General features: G+C 34.8%; 3 protein-coding genes across 9 annotated transcripts; 1 reads left to right on the top strand and 2 right to left on the bottom strand.

Moving 5' to 3' along the window:
- Nucleotides 1-21: 21 nt before the first annotated feature.
- On the bottom strand, nt 22-7,881 carry LOC108567237 (membrane-associated guanylate kinase, WW and PDZ domain-containing protein 1). 2 transcript variants are annotated; one of them, XM_017927599.1, is made up of 5 exons: nt 7,801-7,881; nt 7,642-7,744; nt 2,336-2,631; nt 323-2,280; nt 22-212 (listed from the first exon to the last, which is right to left on the bottom strand). In XM_017927599.1, exons 3-5 carry the CDS (start codon nt 2,533-2,535, stop codon nt 40-42), a joined length of 2,331 nt encoding a protein of 776 aa, XP_017783088.1. In that variant the 5' UTR covers nt 2,536-2,631; nt 7,642-7,744; nt 7,801-7,881; the 3' UTR covers nt 22-39. The 2 variants fall into 2 exon arrangements, with proteins under 2 accessions (XP_017783088.1, XP_017783080.1); XM_017927591.1 differs by lacking the exons at nt 7,642-7,744; nt 7,801-7,881 and having other exon boundaries at nt 2,336-2,756.
- LOC108567195 (lysine-specific demethylase lid) lies at nt 3,110-12,260 on the top strand. 3 transcript variants are annotated; one of them, XM_017927536.1, is made up of 11 exons: nt 3,110-3,377; nt 3,476-4,288; nt 4,420-4,766; nt 4,827-4,904; nt 4,963-5,253; nt 5,315-5,668; nt 5,723-6,001; nt 8,049-8,626; nt 8,687-8,924; nt 8,982-11,183; nt 11,239-12,260. In XM_017927536.1, the coding sequence occupies exons 3-11, from the start codon at nt 4,539-4,541 to the stop codon at nt 11,722-11,724; spliced, it is 4,734 nt and encodes a 1,577-aa protein (XP_017783025.1). In that variant the 5' UTR covers nt 3,110-3,377; nt 3,476-4,288; nt 4,420-4,538; the 3' UTR covers nt 11,725-12,260. The 3 variants fall into 3 exon arrangements, with proteins under 3 accessions (XP_017783025.1, XP_017783017.1, XP_017783034.1); XM_017927528.1 differs by having other exon boundaries at nt 3,110-4,288; XM_017927545.1 differs by having other exon boundaries at nt 3,117-4,288; nt 5,318-5,668.
- A 2,022-nt stretch (nt 12,261-14,282) lies between these two features.
- On the bottom strand, nt 14,283-19,398 carry LOC108567281 (casein kinase I). Of its 4 annotated transcripts, XM_017927659.1 has the most exons (8): nt 19,304-19,397; nt 18,495-18,752; nt 18,175-18,438; nt 17,896-18,101; nt 17,597-17,830; nt 17,237-17,311; nt 16,755-16,951; nt 14,283-16,700 (listed from the first exon to the last, which is right to left on the bottom strand). In XM_017927659.1, the coding sequence occupies exons 1-8, from the start codon at nt 19,332-19,334 to the stop codon at nt 16,649-16,651; spliced, it is 1,317 nt and encodes a 438-aa protein (XP_017783148.1). In that variant the 5' UTR covers nt 19,335-19,397; the 3' UTR covers nt 14,283-16,648. The 4 variants fall into 4 exon arrangements, with proteins under 4 accessions (XP_017783148.1, XP_017783141.1, XP_017783157.1 ...); XM_017927652.1 differs by having other exon boundaries at nt 14,283-16,951; nt 18,507-18,752; nt 19,304-19,398; XM_017927668.1 differs by lacking the exons at nt 14,283-16,700; nt 16,755-16,951; nt 17,237-17,311 and adding an exon at nt 17,381-17,485 and having other exon boundaries at nt 19,304-19,398.
- Between the last annotated feature and the right edge of the window lie 1,540 nt (nt 19,399-20,938).

Raw genomic sequence — 20,938 nt, 5'->3', positions numbered from 1 at the left:
TAATTCAATGAATGTGTTCCGAACGATGAAATCAAATACTTATTCGGAATTTGGGGCAATGGTCAGTGTTACCGAGAGGCCGGAGTCTTTTATCAGATTAACGATATCGCCGTGACTCAGGTGCATTATGTCGATATGATTAACTGCCACGATGTAGTCACCAACCCGCAATCGTCCACACTTCTCGGCTGGACTATCCTCTATCAGTCGTCCTGAAATGCAAACATGTCGTTTGGATACAGTCTAAGTATGCAAAATTGCAATGTTGTTATGTACATTAATAATACATAGAAAACACATGCAAAAGTATAAAATAACTTACCTATAGTCGAACCAATCTTGTTGACAGATGAAATTATGACGAACCCAAATCCTTCGTTCTCCGTACGATGGACAATAACGTCGTAGGTTTGACTATTGGGACTGGCGATAGGAGGTTGAGGTGGCATGTGGTCTATTGGATAACTTTGAGAGAAGGGCAGAATCATCGGAGGGTAATTGCGACGTCTTAAAACCAAATTAACTTGTCCGCGTGTAGCTGCCTGATTCATGAAATGCACCACCTGACGATGCGAAGCTTTCAGCACAGAAAAGTTGTCCACGCTGACGATTTCATCACCAGAACGGATCCTTCCATCCAAATCCGCAGCGCCTCCAGCGACTATATGTCCAACAGCCACCTGAGACCTATCCTCTATGCCACCGACAATTCTAAAACCAAAGCCAGTTTCCTGTCTATGCAAAGTAATATTCATTTCTAGATAATCGTTGTTTTGTTGTGATTGCCACCATTCCTGCATATTGGTCTTTCTGTTCTCGTAGGTGCTGTTACTTTCGTTGACGTTTGGTCTTTGATTCTGGCAATTGAAGCACATGCAGTCGTACCTGTGTGGTATGTGCATGTATAGGCCGTATTTACCGTCATTTTGGGTATACTCGAGCGGGGTTTTGTTCTGGACAATATCATTGATCTCTATCTCATCGTCTACGTCTTGGGAATCTATCAAAGACAATCGGAGGTGCGAACGTTCCGTGGAGTCATTGTTGAAATCGCCTCGCAACATCTCATGGCTATTTGAGTTCATGTCTTTTATAGGCGCTTTCGAAATATTTCGAGTGTCTACTATTGGAGTTTTTGGTCTGCTTGGTAATACTTCTCTCGGCTGGGTGCTGTATATGTCAGCAGTGGGCGTTTTGCTGCGAAACGCATTCGCCATATCCTTAGAGTTAAATCTATTGTCCAGCTTTCTTGGTTTGTTTCTAGCTATCAATGGTTTACTGTTGCAACCCCTCTGAACGCAGATTGTTGCTTCATTGTTGTAAGGGCAATTCTTTAACACCTGAACAACATCGTCATGTGACATATTTTGGAGTGGTATTTCATTAATCTCCAGTAGAATATCACCTTCCATTAAATTCTTACACCTTTGTCTATCCAGGATTTTCTTAACCCTTTGCCCGCACGCGCTATCCGCTATTGTAAATCCGAACCCCAGATTTCCCTTGACAATTTTGACACTAACTTCAACCTTGGTGACGCTCAGATTTATGCCCTTAAGAATATCTTCTATATCGTCGTTATTGTCAATTGCACTACCTTCATCTCTAGAAATGTCATCACCATCAAGAAAGTTGTAATTTGTATCTAGATTAGCAAGTCTTTTCTCATTTGGAACAGTTTGCAATCGTAAATCAACTGCAATGGTTGTTACCACCTCAGTATTGGGGTCATTTGGATCAAAGGGCAAAGGATAACCTCTGCACAATTCTAACGTTACTGTGGACCCTACGCTTATCGATTGAAACAATCGCACAATTTGGTTGTGAGTGTAGCCCAACACACAGGTGTCATTAACAAAAACAATTACATCACCTGTCTGCAATTTGCCATCAAGCCATGCTGGACCTTTAGGCACAACAGATTTAATTTGCAAGAACTCATCTATGCCATCATCCCCACCAACAATTGTGAAACCTAAACCTCGAGAGGATTTAACTAGGGAGGTACGAAAGCGCTGCCCACAAAGCTCTGAAGGGTCTTTAGTGAAAGAAGCACGGCTAACACGAGCTGAGGCCTGGGATGCAGCCCTTTTTGCTTCAATGACAGGGTTCTCATACTGAGTTCTCCTATTTACATGATCAATGAAGTATGTACCATAATTGGGATCACTAATCTTCTCCCAACCGTATGGAAGTTCATCATCCATACAGTCTTCCAATGATTTCTTCTGGAACTTTGATAATCTGGGGTCTAACCAATGTGATGTGCCACTGGCATGACTAAAATAACAGGAATATGTTAGTGAGGAATTGAATTAATAGTAATGGTACTTACTCGATAAAGTAAACTTCACCACTTTCAGTGTAAGCTTTCTCCCATTTGGGGGGCAGTGGGCCCAAAGATTCTGTGTCTTCATTGTCATTACTGTGTGGAGTATCCTCATCAAAGTAATTGTTCCCTTCAGGATGAACATTTTCTTCTGTTTCCACTCGCAACGGTTGAGAAAGTGAGGATTTGTCACTCTTGTGACTCATTTTTCAAAAGGCTGGCCTTCATCAATGTGCGGCTCCGACACGTCCTCCTAACGGAAAACGGAATTCAGCACCTCGCGAACCACCAGAGGAACCTGCCTGGAATCATTTTACACTTATTCGGTCGAACGAAAAACAAAACAAAAAACCAGGAAATTTTATTATAACAAAAATGAAGTTACATTCCATTAATGTTTTGCCCAACAATCAGTGGCACCAACGAAAAACGCACACTCCTACCAACCTTCAGATGCTATTTGCAACTATAAGTTTTTAATTTGAATCGTTTCTGATGAATTACTTTAATTCATTTTTAGTTATAATATAAATAAGTAATTTCTAGTAATAAACTTTCCTGACATTTCAGTATATTATTATTAACTGTTTATAGATTCTGTCGTTATGAAACCTCATAATTTGGAATGTTTTAGGTGGTTTTTGAGCGCATTCGCTTCATGGAAATTATTTAATTAAAATCCTATTTACAAACAATAAGACTTTTAAAGAAGTATATATAATTTATGATAGGTGCTCAGTGCACATTTGTGGATAATCAATATATGTAGAAGGCGTTAACAAAGTAATGTTTATAATTAAATGTTTGGGTTGTTTAGATAGAGCCATCTAGTGATGCATGGCAGCGGACCAAGCGAAATACTGAACATGTTCATTATGGCTGATCATGGTATGCGGAGTTGTCCAATTAGATGGTTGGTTGGGCGTCACGTAGAACGCGATACCAAATAACCGATGGTATTTTAACCTAACACGTTAGGTTTTACGGATCGTGAATTGTTCCAATTCTGTGGAAGCAGAGACGTTATGTGCGAAGTGAAGAGCAGTCGGTGAGTTCTTGCAGTTGTTGGGCTCGGGTCCAGGCAAGGCTTGATGATCCTTTTGATAGTTCGGGTTTTATCTTTTTAAACTGTTTATGCCATTTTAGACGGAATTGTATGTTCTCGTGAAATACATTGGAATCAATGATTTAACGAGTGGGGAGCTTTTAGTTCTGTGTTGTCTCACCGACGACATTTATGCGTACTCGACGGAACAGAAAAAAAAGGAAAAAGTACAAGAAGTGATGAGGAGTAGCAAAAAGTTAGAGTGGTGATTTTTGCAGAATTCTGTTGTGTTTAATTTCCACGACATAAATTGAGACTTCCCGACCGTCGAGTGTAACTGTTCTGTCTGTGATTTGCTTTTGTAATCCGAGGTAGATTAGTTGTATACACGATCTTCCTTGCAAATTCTGCATACACCCGTCAATTGCCGTGTGGACAACGTATTGGATAGAAATTAAGACAGGTAGAAATAAAGAAGAATAGTAGAAAAATCAAAAAAAGGAACATTAAGAACAGCGAAATGGAAAAACTCTGCTGTAAAGGAAATACAAGAACTTTTGCTTAAAGTGAAAAGGTGATATAATTCGTCAATCCAAAGTAACGAGGCAAAAGTTGGATCAGTTTTATGATTCAAATGGTGCGAAACTGTTTTTCTTCCGATCATCAACTGCAAGTTTCGGCAACTTTTCGCAGAAATTATTGCACAAACATTGAGCGCCGATCGTCGGACAACGACGGAGTGTCCAAAACTTTCAATATTAATTTCGGATCTGAAAGTAGCTGAGAATAGCGAACAAAACCAATTGGATCATTGGAACAATAGATGACCAAAGTCATACCAATATTTTTTTCCCCTGCATATAAAATGGTGAAAATTACAATATGGAAGAAAACTTTAACATCCATTAGATCAGGTAAGTTTTAAGAAAAAGTAAAAGCTTTCCACACCATGTTTTTCCATTTCTTTTCTTTATAAAATGCACACTCAGATTATTATGCAATTTTTCTATTTTTGACTAATTTCTAATTATTTTCTTTTTCATAGCAATCAAGAATCTACATGTTCAAATAAAACAAATCTCATCCAGCTAACTAATTGCCGGAAGCCTTCTTCCATTAGTTATTATTTTTTAAGAATGAGATCTATATGAAAATAAAAGAAAAATGTCTGGAAGAGATGAAAGAATTAGTCCCACACTGAGCAACACCGGTAGTTGCTCAAATGATTCATCTGCAAAGTCCACAAGGCAAGATGTATTTGAGTTTGCAGTGCCTCCAGAGGCACCTGTATTTAGCCCCACAGAGGCTGAATTTGCAGAACCTCTAGTCTTTATTGACAAGATAAGGCCCATTGCTGAAAAGTATGGAATATGTAAAATAAAACCACCACCAGTGAGTGAAATATTGAAACCTAATCACTAGCAACTATTAAATATCTTGCCATTTTTTTAGAATTGGCAGCCACCATTTGCTGTTGATGTTGACAAATTAAAGTTTACCCCCAGAATCCAAAGACTAAATGAACTAGAGGTTAATCTGATTCCAGAAAGCTCAAGTTTGTTTTATACTAAATTAGTTTAATTTTTAGGCCAAAACAAGGATAAAACTCAATTTCTTAGATCAAATTGCAAAGTTCTGGGAGCTGCAGGGTTCATCTCTTAAGATTCCCATGGTTGAAAAACGTGCACTTGACTTATATACATTGCACCGTCTTGTCGAACATGAAGGCGGGTTTTCGAATGTATCGAAGGAGCGAAAATGGGCTAAAGTAGCCGTATACATGGGTTATCCTCAGGGTAAGGGAATAGGAACGATACTAAAGACGCATTATGAGAGACTTTTATATCCATTTGAAGTCTTCGCAATGGAAAAGAAAATCGTACGTCTGGTTAACATTAGTAAAATATACCGAAAAACTAATTCTCTGTTCTTGTATCCAGCAGATTCATAATATTAAACAAGAAATTAAGACAGAGGATGATGAAGATCAAGAATATAAGCCTTCCAAATCTAGGCTATTAAATACTCAACCAACTGTAAGTAGAAAAAATTGTTACAGTAGGAGAAGCAAAGGAACAGCAGCTCCTGAGCCAGAAGTTGGTGAGGTTGTGATTAAAGTGGAGGTGGAGAATGTCACCATCAAAGAGGAACCAACATCAGATTCTGAGAGTGACCATAACAAAGAGTTAAAAAGATTACAGTTTTATGGACCTGGACCAAAGATGGCTGGATTTAATTTGAAAAAGAATGATGATTTTAAGCCAAGACCAAAATCGGAGTTCGATTTTGATCCGGTAAGTTGAGAGAATAGTAATAGAATACAGATATTTTAATGTTGGTCTCTTTAGCTGGCCAAATATATTTGCCATAATTGCCGACGTGGTGACTCCGAAGAACAAATGCTATTATGCGACGGCTGTGATGATAGCTACCACACGTTTTGCCTTATGCCACCTCTGGCAGAAATTCCAAAGGGCGACTGGTGTTGTCCGAAATGCGTTGCAGCGGAGGTGTCCAAACCTATGGAAGCCTTCGGTTTCGAACAGGCCCAACGAGAGTACAACCTGCAGCAATTCGGAGAAATGGCAGACACATTTAAGTCTGAATATTTCAATATGCCCGTGCATGTAAGTTTGTTTTCATTTAGATTACGTAGAAACAAATAAGACCCACTATGGTGATGACCTCGTATTATATCAATTTAAAAAGAAAAACCGCGAGTATAGTTTATTGTGTTGGCCGTGGTTTTCTTTATCCGCAGTTCATTCCTTTTATTATTTGTAGTTTATTTATGAGCATAGAGACAATAAAACTAAAGTTCGCAACTGCAGTAAACGATGCTTGACTTAATGTGTTGTAACGGGAAAAAAGCATATGCATCGAAATCAATGTGCTTTCTAGTACTCTTACGGAAAAACCAACTTTTCGTGACGCAATTAAACTTCGATTTTTCGTGATGTTGCGTGCGCCGATCATTTTGTATCTTGTAAATTCGAGGAAAAACCATAGTTAATTCTAATAAAATAATATTGCTATAATTGAACCGAAGAAAGCAAATATTTACTGTTTTCCATTATGCAATATTTTTTATTTTTAACATGTCAATAATTGCAGCATCTACCACGTGTTTCCTCCACCTCTTCTCCGTTATGTAATTGGTTTATATTTTTTAACATTTCATGTCGGTAATTTAATTCATGCACATGCAATATACGAAATGTCGAAGAATATTCGTTCTTAGAATTAATAGTAATTTTGTATATATATATAGCTTAAGCTTCCCAGTTTTTGTCCAATAACTTATTGTTTTAATATCCTTTGTGTTAACATAAATTGTATATATGTATGATTTGTTGTGAACTAATTAATTCATTATTCTTAATCAAATATATAGTTCCCTTTACAAAGTACACGTTTCCTTTATATCCTTATCCTATTTGACAGCTATTTATAATAGTATTGATGGTTTCATTGTAATATGTTCCAAAGCGTGCTTAAATTAATTCATCCACTGTAGACAGTATTTTCGTCTTGCAACGTTGGCTTCAACTCTTTTTATTTCATGATATGGTGCTATTGTTAATATTGTTGGTGTTTTATAAACGAACTACTAGTTCACTCTGATTACATACATTTTATTGTTGCTTGGTATATTCTAAGATGATGTAAAGTATTTATTGTTTCCTACAAATAATATTAACTTTTGTGCAGCAATATCGGCTATACTCGTCTATTTAGCTTAGATTATTATTATAAATGTCGAAAAACACGAGTATTCTGCGTCTATGCAATATCAACCACTGGTTGGTCTCAGACTTAGAACAATGTACAATTTACATAACAAAGAGCTTTAGTCTTTTTCCCTCACTTAAAATCTTCTGTAATCTGTATATATTTCTCCAAATACCTCATTACAGACAATCTTTCATGATTAGGTTTTTTAGACGTACTTTCATTAAAAGTAACTTAATTATTTGGTTCTTATTTTTTGTTCCTTTTTTTTATTTCGTTTCAACAAACATCGAAATCAATAATTATTATATAACGTTTTTTATTGTCTACATAACAAGCAGTAATAATCCGCACGTTCAAACATGCATTTCTAGGCGAACAGTCGTCGTTAGTTGGTTGGTTGTCTGTGATTTCAATTGCTAACAATAGTAATCCCGACTCTAAATTAAGCGTTCTCTAATTGGCAAGCTATTGTTATTAATATGGAGCAATATTGATCACAAAGCAGCATATTACATTAATAGTATATAGTTACCTAATTTTGCAAGCTATATATGATATAGAATAATTCGTGAGGTCTCGCCGGTAACTGTATAATGTCTATCTATAACATGTCTTCGGTATTATGGTTTCTTCTCCTTGCAAGAAAAGAAAGATGTGTAAAAGATTTGTTTACTGCTTCTGTTATACGTACGTTTCTGTATTCATTCGTGTACTAGTTTATTGTCTTCCTCGCGTTTGCAATTGATGCACGTCTGTGATTGCAGCAACTCGCATGTGCTTCGGATGCTCTTTTTATTAGGTAGTACGCATGAGCGTATGGAAAAAAGGGTCAAGGAAGCTGGTCATCTCTTTAATATGTACTCTTTATTGGTCTTAACAGATCGAATTATTATATTTGCGACAATCAAGTATTAAGCTGTGATACTTTTATCATTGCAGCTAGTTCCGACTTCAATGGTGGAAAAGGAGTTTTGGCGTATCGTATCTTCTATCGATGAAGATGTTACAGTAGAATATGGTGCTGATTTACACACAATGGATCACGGTTCTGGATTTCCGACAAAAAATGCATTAAACTTATTACCCGCTGACCACGAGTACGCTTTGTCCGGATGGAATTTGAACAACCTACCAGTTCTCGAAGGATCCGTACTTGGGTACATTAACGCTGATATATCAGGAATGAAGGTACCTTGGATGTATGTAGGCATGTGCTTCGCGACGTTCTGTTGGCACAACGAAGACCATTGGAGTTATTCCATCAACTACCTCCACTGGGGTGAACCGAAAACTTGGTACGGAGTATCCGGAATGAAAGCTGAATTATTCGAGGAGACAATGAAATCAGCTGCTCCGGAATTATTTCAAACACAGCCTGATTTACTGCATCAATTAGTTACAATCATGAACCCAAATATACTGATGAACGCGGGAGTTCCGGTCTACAGGACCGACCAACACGCAGGTGAATTTGTAATAACATTCCCACGTGCTTATCATGCTGGATTCAATCAAGGGTAAGTTAAATTGTTTAATTAAATAAAGGTAGATTTTAATTGTTACATCTATCCTTATAGATATAATTTCGCGGAGGCCGTGAATTTTGCTCCCGCTGATTGGGTAGCCATGGGTAGGGAATGTGTTTTGCATTACTCTCAGCTAAGAAGATTTTGCGTGTTTTCTCACGACGAACTCGTCTGTAAAATGGCAACCAATTCTGAGAAATTGGACATTACTGTTGCCGCAGCGACATATACTGATATGTTAAGAATGGTGGAGACTGAGAAGAAATTGAGGAAGAGTCTTTTGGACTGGGTAAGTTAAAAACCTTATATATAATTTCTTGTTGCTAATTTTCTAATCTTCTAATAGGGTGTCACCAGTGCAGAACGCGAGGCATTCGAACTGTTACCAGACGATGAGCGCCAATGTGAAGTATGCAAAACAACTTGCTTCATGTCCGCATTGACATGTGCTTGCACAGCAGATGTCTTAGTGTGCCTGAGACACTATGCCTCTCTGTGCAAATGTCCTCCAAGCAGACATACTCTGAGATACAGATATACACTTGACGAATTACTACCTTTATTGAGAAGTCTTAAGCAAAAAGCTGAATCATTTGATCGTTGGGCTGACCGAGTAAAAGACGTCTTGGATAGGAAAAATCCAAAAAGTGTAGATTTATCTGAATTACGTGCTCTGTTAGCAGAGGCAGATGGTAAGAATTTTCCAAAGTCTGACTTACTACAGACATTAGCACATGCAATCGAAGATGCTGAAAAATGTGCGAGTGTAATCAAACAGCTAGATTTCTATAAGATCAGGACACGATACTCCTGTGACAACAGAAGCAAATTGACGTTGCAAGAATTGCGTTTGTTCTGTGATGAAATCGATAGCTTAGCTTGCATCCTAGATGAAGAGACAATTATAAAAGAATTATTAAAAAAGACCGATTATTTCGAACTGGAAAGCAGAAAATACCTAGAGATGGAGGTTAAGGACTGTCCATTAAAAGAAGTTGAAGAATTAATAGAATTTAGCAATGGATTATGCATTCAATTGCCAACCTTGAAACCTTTAAAAGATAGATATATACAATTAAGGTGGGTAAAAGATGTTATTGAGACCAGAAAAAAAACGCCAGAAGTAGCTGAAATAAGCACCTTAAATAACTTGCTAAGAAGAGGATTCAGTCTTCCTGCTGATCCATTGATAGAAGAAACTTTATCTGATCTCCAAGCCTTGATCACAGATGCTGAAGATTGGGAAGAACAAGCTCAAGCTTTATTTGCAAAGCAAGGTGTAAATATTGTAACGGAAGCAGAAAATTTAATCAAAATCGCGTCAGGTATTGATGTATATTTACCAACAGAAAATCTCTTAGTGGACAGCGTAAACAGTGTGAATGGTTGGTTTAAAGAATTGCAGGAGATCAACTCGTTAGAGTTCTACCCATACCTTACTGCCATCGAGGATTTAGTTAAGAAAAGTAAAAATTTTACTTTCCACTTGGATGAAGTCGAAAGACTAAAAACGTACATTGCTTCCGCACATTCATGGAAGGAGAGAACATCTAAGACATTCCTATTAAAGAATTCGTTCTTCACGTTAATGGAGTCTTTGTCTCCAAGAACACAACTTTACCCCAATAAGAATAAGAAAAAGCCCAGCGAAGAGAATACCAGGCTTGCTGAAATTATGGATCCAGTATCTGTAGTTACTGCATTCAAAGATGCTGAAGATAAAGAGATGCAGATGGTAAAAGACCTTATATCTTCGAATACAGCAAAAAAGATTGATGCAGAAGATACCACATTCTGCACCTGTCAGAAGGCCGTATCCGGTGTAATGATGCAGTGTGTTTTGTGCAAGGACTGGTTCCACTCATCCTGTGTCCAATTGCCAAAATTAGCAACAGATCGTCTACGAAAAAACATAAAACCAATGTCTTTGAGAATAGGAGTCAAAAATAGTAAATTTTTATGTATAAATTGTCAACGAACCAGACGTCCGCGACTAGAGACAATTCTGGGATTGTTAATGTCTTTGCAAAAGTTGCACAGTCGATTACCGGAAGGCGAAGCTCTTCAGTGTCTGACCGAGAGAGCAATGAATTGGCAAGATAGGGCTAGACAGTTTATTCAATCTCCCGAAATTGCACCAGCAATGAGTAAATTGCTCGCCATGGAAATTAAATATAAAATAACAAAAAGGGAAAATATGCCACCTCCTCCACCACCACCGCCACTTGATAGTAAACCACAGCCTGAGAAGAGCATCCAAGATTCGACTGTTTCCGCAGGTACTGGAATTATCGATGAAGACATTTCTGATTCCACTATACAATCCTTATCAGACGACGACATGGAGCATGCATACTCCATGACATTTTCTAAACAGGAAGAAGCTGAATGCACTATCACAATCAATCAATCGGTTCGAGAGCAGATCCTCGAGCTCATTACAGAAGGAGACCTCTTGGAGGTTTCATTGGATGAGAATGATCAATTATGGCAATTGAATCTCCTTTCTAGAGATTTGGAACAGGAACCTTTAATTATAGATTTCGATGTAAGTATTTTTATTAGTATGATACATTCTAATGCAAATGAATGTTTTTATTTAGGCGGTAGCCGATGTTTCAACTGCAACTGTGCCCATATCCACGCCTGTTAAAAAAGGTAAGAAAAGGCGATCAGAAGAGCCAGAAACCAGTGGATGCAAAGTAAAAAGGGATGTGACCTCGAAGAAGGTTCGAGTGCCACGTAAAACAAAAGAAAATACTATAAGACAGCAAAGTCGTAAACGAAAATCCAAAGCTAACGGTGAAACAAAAAGTGACGAGGAAGAAGACGACGATGAAGGTGACGAGGACGCAATGTGTGCAGTGTCGACGTGTTTGCAACCCTCAGGAGATGAAGTTGATTGGGTTCAGTGTGATGGTGGCTGTGAACAGTGGTTTCATATGGCATGTGTTGGACTTTCAGCGAAGGACATTAATGAAGACGAGGACTACATTTGTTCAACATGTTCGCCTGATACAGAAAAACTAAAATCCATGTCAGAAACAAATGAATTGCATGTTATTGAGTTGAAGAGCTTAAATACGTAAAATACTAGTTTACATATCAATGTTTTTTTTTTACTTAAATTAGAATTAATTAATTATGATTAAGAAAACATCACCTGTAAATCTATTATTTTATATCGGATTATTCGTCTCTAAAATGCGATTTCTTTTAAATTAATTTTTATTTTTTTGTGATAATTTAGTAAGATCTAGGGAATCCAGGTTGAAATTTATATTTTGGACTTGTACCAAAAATAACTCAATCGTTCCTTTACTAGGAACTTCCAGTGAACAGTGGAAGAAACTTATATTATTTATTGTCATTTATTCATTTGTTATTATTTATAACAATGTTCTTTATAATTTATGTTTGTGACTTACGTTTTCTAATATTAATTTCTGCACATTCGTAGACTTTTTTACGATTTTCTTTTATGACTATCATTACTTCTATTATTTTTATTAATTTTCCTGTTTGTTTTTTTTTTTAATAGGATGAACGGAACAGTATTTTGTGGTTTAAATGTTAAAATAAGAAAGTGTTTTTCAAGAATCGGACAAAACCAAAAAAAAAAGAATATTAAGAGAATATTATATTCGGACATTCTGGTATTCATTTATTTTTATACATTGATGTGAATGACAAGTATGATAATGAAATATAACAAACAAACTAGGGGAATAAGTACAATTATTAATTGTGAATATTGCACGGTACACTCACCCACAGTGACTTAAGTATTAATATTACATTGTGTTTGACCTTTCCTGTATTTTCATTACACTACTTTTGTATTTAGTATCCTAGGATAAATTATCTATCGTATATATATTATTGTATTTTTTCAGGAACGTTTTTGCTTTAATTTGTGTAATGCAAGACAAAAAACAACAAAACAATAACGGTAAAAATGTGTAAAGTACGAAAAGAAATCATATATTAATTCAGTCGCTTCTTATATAATCAGTTCATTTCGTTGATTGTGTTGGGTTTAAGGAATTCCTGAAAAGAGTTCACTCTGGAAAGAAAAGGAAACATACACGTGAAATTGCAACGCTAAAGACTGATCTACGTTCAATAAAATGAAAATTTAAAACAAATACTATTAAGCAGGGAAAAATAAATAAAAATATATTATATAAGAAAATTGAGAAAAATTAATAAAAATGGAGGAGTAACATTGGGTCCGGGGCTATTGAAGACGACGGGTCGTACGATGCCGCCGTTTTCTTTTACATCTTTTGAATCAAACCTTAGTACAAAACATAAAATAAACCACAAAGCCGGGATTCTACAGCATACAAAAAACGTATTCTGTTTGTTCTTTTTTTCTTTTCGACGAGGAACTCAACCCATGCACAATAAAAATGTCCACATTTTACAGGCAATAAGTAGTAGCATACTTCATCGAACGACCTGTAGTTTCCTGTAGATTGTCCTGGGCGAAGGTACTTTCATGGGAAAATTGTACATTTGTAAATAGTTTCTAATAGTATCTAATTAATTTTATATAGAAATAAACTAATTTGATTAATATTGAAAGTTTATATTTTTACCAATTCCTTTATTATATCATAATTATTTAGAAAAGTTTGTTAAATGTTCAATTTGATTATCTCAGAAGATACATTAAGTTTTAGCAAAAAAAATCAGACAGATGACTCCGCTTAATTGGAACTAGTATATTTGTCCCGATTAAACGTTCCCCCTTCCTTTGTTATTTGCGTTTTTTTTTTTCGATCTTTAGGATTTGTTCCTAATAAGCGGCTGTCTCGATTAAGCGGAATCAACTGTGTATACATGTGATAGTAAAGTCTATTTATTCCAAGGATTTGCCCCAAATTTCCATCAAAGTCTTTATTATAATATTGATCCGTTTCATCTAGTATCATTAAAAATACAGGTGATTCCGCTTGATCGGGACTAGTATATTTATTTCGATTAAGTGGCTGACCTAATTATCCGAAGATCGATTTTGTTTCCGTTCTTTAGAATTTGTCCCTAATACGCGATTAACCGGTGTCCCGGTGTATAATTTATGGCTGATACTAATTATAATATTTTCCTTTGTATAGGATATTAATCCTAATGACAATATACTTCAAATACCAATCCAATAAATCTAGTAATCAAGGAAAGCTTAAAGAAATGTTCATGTATATTCAAATTGTCTAATATATATAGAGTATAATATTAATATAAATAGTGATAAGGGAAAGAACTTGTACTAATATAATGATTAAGGTTATTAAAAAAATAAATAAATTTCAAATATGTAAATAATTTTTATTGTTGAAGTTTACAAAAAATGTTTTGCAGATTGCTTTTGCTTTGTACATAGTATTTTTAATTTCTAGTACAATTTATTTATTACACTCTTATTGTCTAATGTCTGCCGCTTGAAGATATATTTATATTAAATAAAAAGTTGGGATCATGTTTTAAAATGTGAGAAACATCAGAGTTGGTATTCAGGAAAAAAAAAAAGGAAACATAAGTTACATAAGAATAATGTTTCGAAATAGTAACATATTAGAATTGCTCGAATATGAGGATATAATTGTGTTAAACATTTATGAAATACAAAGAAAGAGCATGGTACACGTGATTTCAAAGAGCATTTATTATGTAGTACAAATAGATATAATTCTGCCGGTCAAATACTTTTATAAAGTGTTAACAGTTAAATAGTTGAAGTATATACATTTTGGCTACATTTAAACGTTACTCATATTAATATTCAACTTAGAATGAAAGCAATAAATCCACGTCACTAAATGGTATCCAATGATACAAACTTTGTATGTCATATCCTTTGTTACGCTGATTTGTGGCAGAAAATTATTCAATAAGTATGTTGACTCATCATGATGAGCAATTGACCACTGGAATTTCCTAACAAACGCAACACCCAGGATTGCTATACATGGTAATACCGATTGATTTAAACGACGAAAGTGCAAATTCAAATTGAATTTATTTTGTTTGTTTCTTTTTTAATTATATAAATTACGATTCACTTGAATTCAATGAAACCTTAGTACAATGTGGAAACAATATTAAACACGAATTATTATATATCACCTTTGTTTTCCTCGTATATATGAAAATATAAACACAGGTTTATGTACCTGCACGTTACATAAGACTTGGGATTCAATGAAAACATTGCAGAAGATTTCTATATTTTTTTTTCTATAATTAAAGAATAGCTTGAACAGAAAGAAATAATAAATGAAACAAGAACAAAATAAACGAAAATTAAAACTCGTACACAAATGAGGCCATACACAATTGTCCATAAAAAAACAACAGAAAAAAAAATAAGATTAGATATATACATATATAGGTGAAGGTTTAAGCAGGCGACCTTAAGTCTCTGTTTTTGTTTGTATCTTTCTTAATGGAGATCAACAATAGTAAAGCTCGTTGCCCCATAACATACTTTAAATTATAGCAACATCCTAATATTGAACGTGAACGAAAATACTCGGCCATGATAAAATCTAAACAATATGAAAGTGAAACAAATAAACGTAAAAAAAAAGAACTTTTTAATAAATTAATTTAAAATAAAACAAACAAAATATAGATGATGTGGCCAAAATTTAACCAACTTAAGAGCTTCCTATATATATAAATATATATATAATTAAGTGGATGGTTCATTAAAAAAACACTTACAAGATGGATTACAAAAAGCAAACAACACAATAAGGCGTTTTTTTTGTTTTATTATTATTGACTTCATCAGCTTTTCCTCTCCGAGCTTTTCAACTTTTCGCATAGCAAAACAAACAAAAAAAAAACGATAAAGTCCCAGTGGACATTCAATATGACAGTAGAAATATTCATATGTATATATATTTAATTATATATATATAAATATATAGTATGTAAATATTTTGGACTGGAAAAGCTTCTCCCTCCGTTTGTTTTATAGTACCTATGAAAAACACGGTAATAAAATTTTGGCATTTCCCATAACGATGCGTGCTCCTACTTAAATTTTGCTTGTTTTTGAAATTTTCTTATTTGCATTTTAACCTTTTTTTTGTCAACCCTTCTTTTGTGTATATAATGAGAAACAGAGATAGAGTAAACACCGTTTGCTGCAAAGGCTTTAGGTTTCGTTTTAATTATTATTTGTTTTTTTTTTCATCCCGCTACATTTTTCCGCTTAACTTTCTTTTGTCGTCTCTCTGTTTGTTCAAATATTTACAAATCTGGAGTAAATTACTATCCAAAAACCTTACTCGTGGTAATTATCGCATGATGCTAATTAAAAGGAACTCAATAAATTAAGATGACTAAAAGAAAAATAATCATTGCAAAAAGTAATAATAAATTTGTTTTTTGTCTAATATATATATATGCGTGTATATATACAATAAAATCGCGCGTTATGCAATTATCGAACGAGAACATCATTTTTTTGCCAATATTTTACTGTAGAGTAGTCGCAGCGTTATTATTACAATGTTTTCCCTATGTTTTGCATTTTTTTGTTATTTTTTTTTGCTTTAAATATACATACTAGTTATATGAACATTCGAAGAACAGAATCCTTAGCTATATTAATATTTGGTAAACAATATTAATTAATTAATAATATACACATTTCTTATAAATCCAAAAAAAAAGAAGAAAAATATATATAGAATAATAATAAGGGGGATACGTTGAAAATAATTGATTCTGGTGTCTTTCTTTCGTTACTACAAATCAACCGAACAATTAGCATACGAGTAAGGCTCATTCGACATTCATAGATATGATAACGACTTAAAACATATCTTAAATATTAAATTAAGACTAACCTACATTTACCTATTTAAATAGTACATAACATAATAACAACTGTACGTTGGTCTTCATTTAAAACTAGAGTCAGTTAAGAGTAGCAGCGCTACTATGACCACACGGTAACAGTGTTAAGTGCTGGTCTGTCTCGTTATATTGTAGTCATTTAGTGCGTACTCCTTTCTTCTTCTTTCTTTTGAAGAAACAACAGCACCTAAAATACAACGCGACATCAGCACATCTACTAACATCGTTATTATCAATATACTTAGTTTCATCCAGTAGCTCTATTTCTTGGGGTTGAGTAATAGGGGTGTTACTATGACCGGCAGTCGGATCGTCCGTGTTTAATTCTCCATTCGTGGAGCTCACCACTTGAACGGACCCGTGGCGGTCGGCAGGAGTTAAGTTTCCTAAAGTACTTTGCTTCGAAGTTTCCGGCCATGCATTTCCTTTTCCGGTCGTCTAAAAATCGAAAAAATATTAGAGTTGCTTTATCAAGTCGTAATATCAAAGTAAATATGATTCATAAAATTGAACAGGATAGGATAACAGCGTAAGAGTACAATTCTAGCAAAGATACTTCTGTACCTGATATTGTGATAACAAAATGACTTGCTGAAAAACATCATCATCCTCAGATAAATATTCACCACCCTGGATTTGATTGTAATAATTAATGGAATTTGCAAATTGTAGAAGATAATGGACATTCATGTATTTATTTGCAAGAGTTGACAGTTTTCCTACCTTGTTGGGAACATGCCTGTTAGGTGAAACGACTACCTCGTGACCGGTCGTTGGTAAAGATCCCACTGGGGTACTCTGTATGAAAAAAAAAACAAACAAACAAAGAAATCCATTAGTTGTGTTCTTTTCTAATAATCTTAAAAGCGGTATCGAGCTTCTTTACAGGTACAATACCTTGTCGGATTTGGTTTTTAGTTTATTAGAGGGCGGTGCATTGCGCACTTGTTGTAATAGATATATACTTGGTGGCTAATCCATGCATGCAAATTAAGTGAAATTTAGGTAATTGATAATCACTGTTAACATTATCTTTCGTTTGTGCTTTTGCTTCAGTTTTAACTTATTATTTATGAAAATTACCATTGATTTTCCAGTCCAATCGAATTCGCCATCGTCTATGTAGCCTCTTCTTTGGAAAAGATCCGTGAATAGTTTACGAAGGTAATCGTAGTCGGGGGTCTCGAAGAAGTCCAGTCGTCGCACATACCTGAGGTATATGGCCATTTCTTCAGGGTGTCCCTCACATAATGCATCAATTGGCGTTGCACGCTTGGTGTCTCCGATTTTTTGGTAACGTTCTTTAAGGGTATCCGCCTAAATAGTAGGTAATTTAATTTTAATGCATCTCAAGACAAGTGTCCATTGAATATGTTGGATACCTTTAAGCCTTGCCAAGGCAATGAGCCCCTGAGAAAGTACATGAACATGTGTCCTAATGCTTCTAAGTCATCCCTGCGGGATTGTTCTTTACCTAGATGGGTGTTGATGGACATGTAGCGTGCGGTACCGGTCAAAGATTTATGTTCTCTATAGGGAATGTGCTTGTTTGTTTCTAGTTCTATGTATTCTTTAGCTAAACCAAAATCTAAAAATCCAGAACGTTCCAATTAGTTCGTCAACGCTTCATTTTTCGACATTATTGTAGTTTTGTTCGTTACCTATAATATGGATGATTTTTTCACGTTTTGTTGTACTGCGGCCGATGAGAAAGTTTTCCGGTTTCACGTCCCGATAGATCAAGTGTCTACCGTGGACGTACTCGATCCTATGTAGAAGCTGCGTGGCGATCATGAGTACTGTCTTCAAAGTAAATCTACGTTCGCACAGATCAAAGAGATCCTCTAAGCTAGGTCCCAGCAATTCCATAACAAGAGCATTGAATTTCCCACATGGACCGAAATAATATACATCGGGAATACCCTCTAAAAAATATATACATTAATAAAAAAACAATGCCTTGGGGTCTGAGGCAATTCACTTTCGCGACTACCATTGCATCCGAGGAGTTTATAGAAGCGGTATTCTAAATGCAACTGCGGTGCCTTAGACTTCATTAATTCCATCTTAATGGCGACATGCTCATTATTATAGAGGTTCTTCCCCAATCTGAGCTCGCCGAAGTTTCCACAGCCGATTTTCTTGCCGACCCGGAAGTTAGGTCCCACCATGAGCACACCGGAACTCGAATTCACCGAATGCCTAGAGGAGTGAGTCTCACCGCCAGCTCCGGTCCCTCCTATACAAAATATATTCATAAATTTTACAATAAAACAAAGAAAAATACATTTAACACATAATACTTTAAGTTTAGAGGTGAATGTATAACTAGAAATCCTAGTAAGGAAGCGATTGCATATTGTAGTAATAAAGATAACAGGTATTTAGATATATGACACACAATGCTCACTACAATATTCTTTGTAGGTAAGATTACTAAAGTACATGCAACATGTATTTCCTAAATACAATATACGATTTACCACGCCAATTACACATGATTGTTCTTGATTATAATTAATTAACACTGAAAGTATATGAATTTGATCACTATATTAGATTATTTGGTAGTAGAGCACATTGTAAGCGTAATGTAATTAATTTGGAATATTTATCAGCGTTCGCAATATAGACACATAGGAACGCATGACTGTTATACATGATATGCAAATCGTGAACTTCAAAGAGTTCACTTTCTCGGGAGTCGGAGAGAAAGTCTAGTATTGTGAAGACCGAAGAAGAAAAAAAAAATAAAGAAGTACTATAAAGAAGATGTAACATATAACTCACCACGATGTTTAGAGTTCTTCTTTTGATCCATGTCGAGTAAACTAAATTAATCTAGAACAAAAAGAACACACCATTTATACATGTATAATAATAGCTATAATAAAAATATGTTGATAAGAAATTCTTGCTCCCGAAATATAAATCGTCCCCTTGTCCTTCTTTGCCAAAGCTTAACCAAACGATTGATAAATCGGATTAAGCTGACCATTTGTGTCGCTTAATTTAATAAAAAATGAATGAAGCCCTGCATGTGAGACTTTGTGTGCTTTTTCTCTAAGAGACATAAAATACAATAACTGGGTCAAAAATTAGAAAGAAACTAGTGTAACGCATATTAATACTCCTACACCAACACTTATTGATTGGGTCTAACCTATGCAAACACTGGATTCTAAATATTTCCCATTTCATTTGGTTATGTAAATTGTACAGAATCATTCGAAAGGAAAAAAAAACAATTTTTTCCTTTCGAATGATTCTGTACATCCACTTACAAGTGGACAAAAAACATTTTTTTTTCCTTTCGAATGATTCTGTACATTGCTTCGAATGATAAGTTTCATTACTTCGAAAATTTTTGCAGATATATCATTAATTATTTAATAACTTTTAAAACTAATTTGTCCACTTACAAGTGGCCAAAAAACATTTTTTTTCCTTTCGAATGATTCTGTACATTGCTTCGAATGATAAGTTTCATTGCTTCGAAATTTTTTTGCAGATACATCATTAATTATTTAATAACTTTTAAAACTAATTTGTCCACTTACATGAAATTATGATTAATATTATGTTTGAATTATTTCTGTTACTAAGGAACTAAATCTCATTTAAGAAGAAATTTTTATTTCGAGTCAAGCTTGATGTATACATACATGATAGTTTTCATTAGTAGATATTTGAATAAAAACCGTTAAAAACAAAATACTAACGCCTAACGCTATTAATTCAGCCTGACGTGTCCTTTCGTCCTTTTACATAAACAACGTCATCCTGTACACATCTTCTCATTGGTCGATATTTGAATAAAAACCGTTAAAAACAAAATAGTATCGACTAACACTAATAATTCGCCCTGACGCGTCTCTTCGTCCTTTTATATAAACAACGTCGTCCTGTACACATCAGTCTATTGGTCTTCTGTAAATTTGTAAGTTTTTTCCTTAATTTTTCATACATTCTAACAATAAGTAGCTATAATTAATTACACCTTTGATCAATATTGCTGTAGGGTAAACATATGATATTTTAGTTCCAACACAACAAATTTCTAAATTATTTTATGTTACTCCATAATTATATTATCATTGTTGATCAAATCTCAAGTAACGAAAATAATATTTGTGGACAGATTTGACAATATCAAAAGTTGTATTATGAATGTTGAGTTTGTAATCATAATTTACATTTCGATTTAATCAGATTTTATTTTGCAAAGAAATAGTTATTTCCAGGCAAGATTTTTCATTGCTAGATATTTGAAGAAAAAAAAACCGTTAGAAACAAAATATGAACGACCGACACTCATAATGCACCCTGACACGTCTCTACGTCCTTATATGGTAATAACGTCGCCGTGTACACAACTCATTGGTCGACATTTGTATAAAAACCGTTAGAAACAAAATACTATCG

This window comes from Nicrophorus vespilloides, unplaced genomic scaffold (assembly GCF_001412225.1).
Source record: "Nicrophorus vespilloides isolate i.1.1-1 unplaced genomic scaffold, Nicve_v1.0, whole genome shotgun sequence".
Taxonomy (NCBI): domain Eukaryota; kingdom Metazoa; phylum Arthropoda; class Insecta; order Coleoptera; family Silphidae; genus Nicrophorus; species Nicrophorus vespilloides.
Note: the sequence above shows the minus strand (reverse complement) of the source record. Positions and strands in the feature narration are given on the sequence as shown.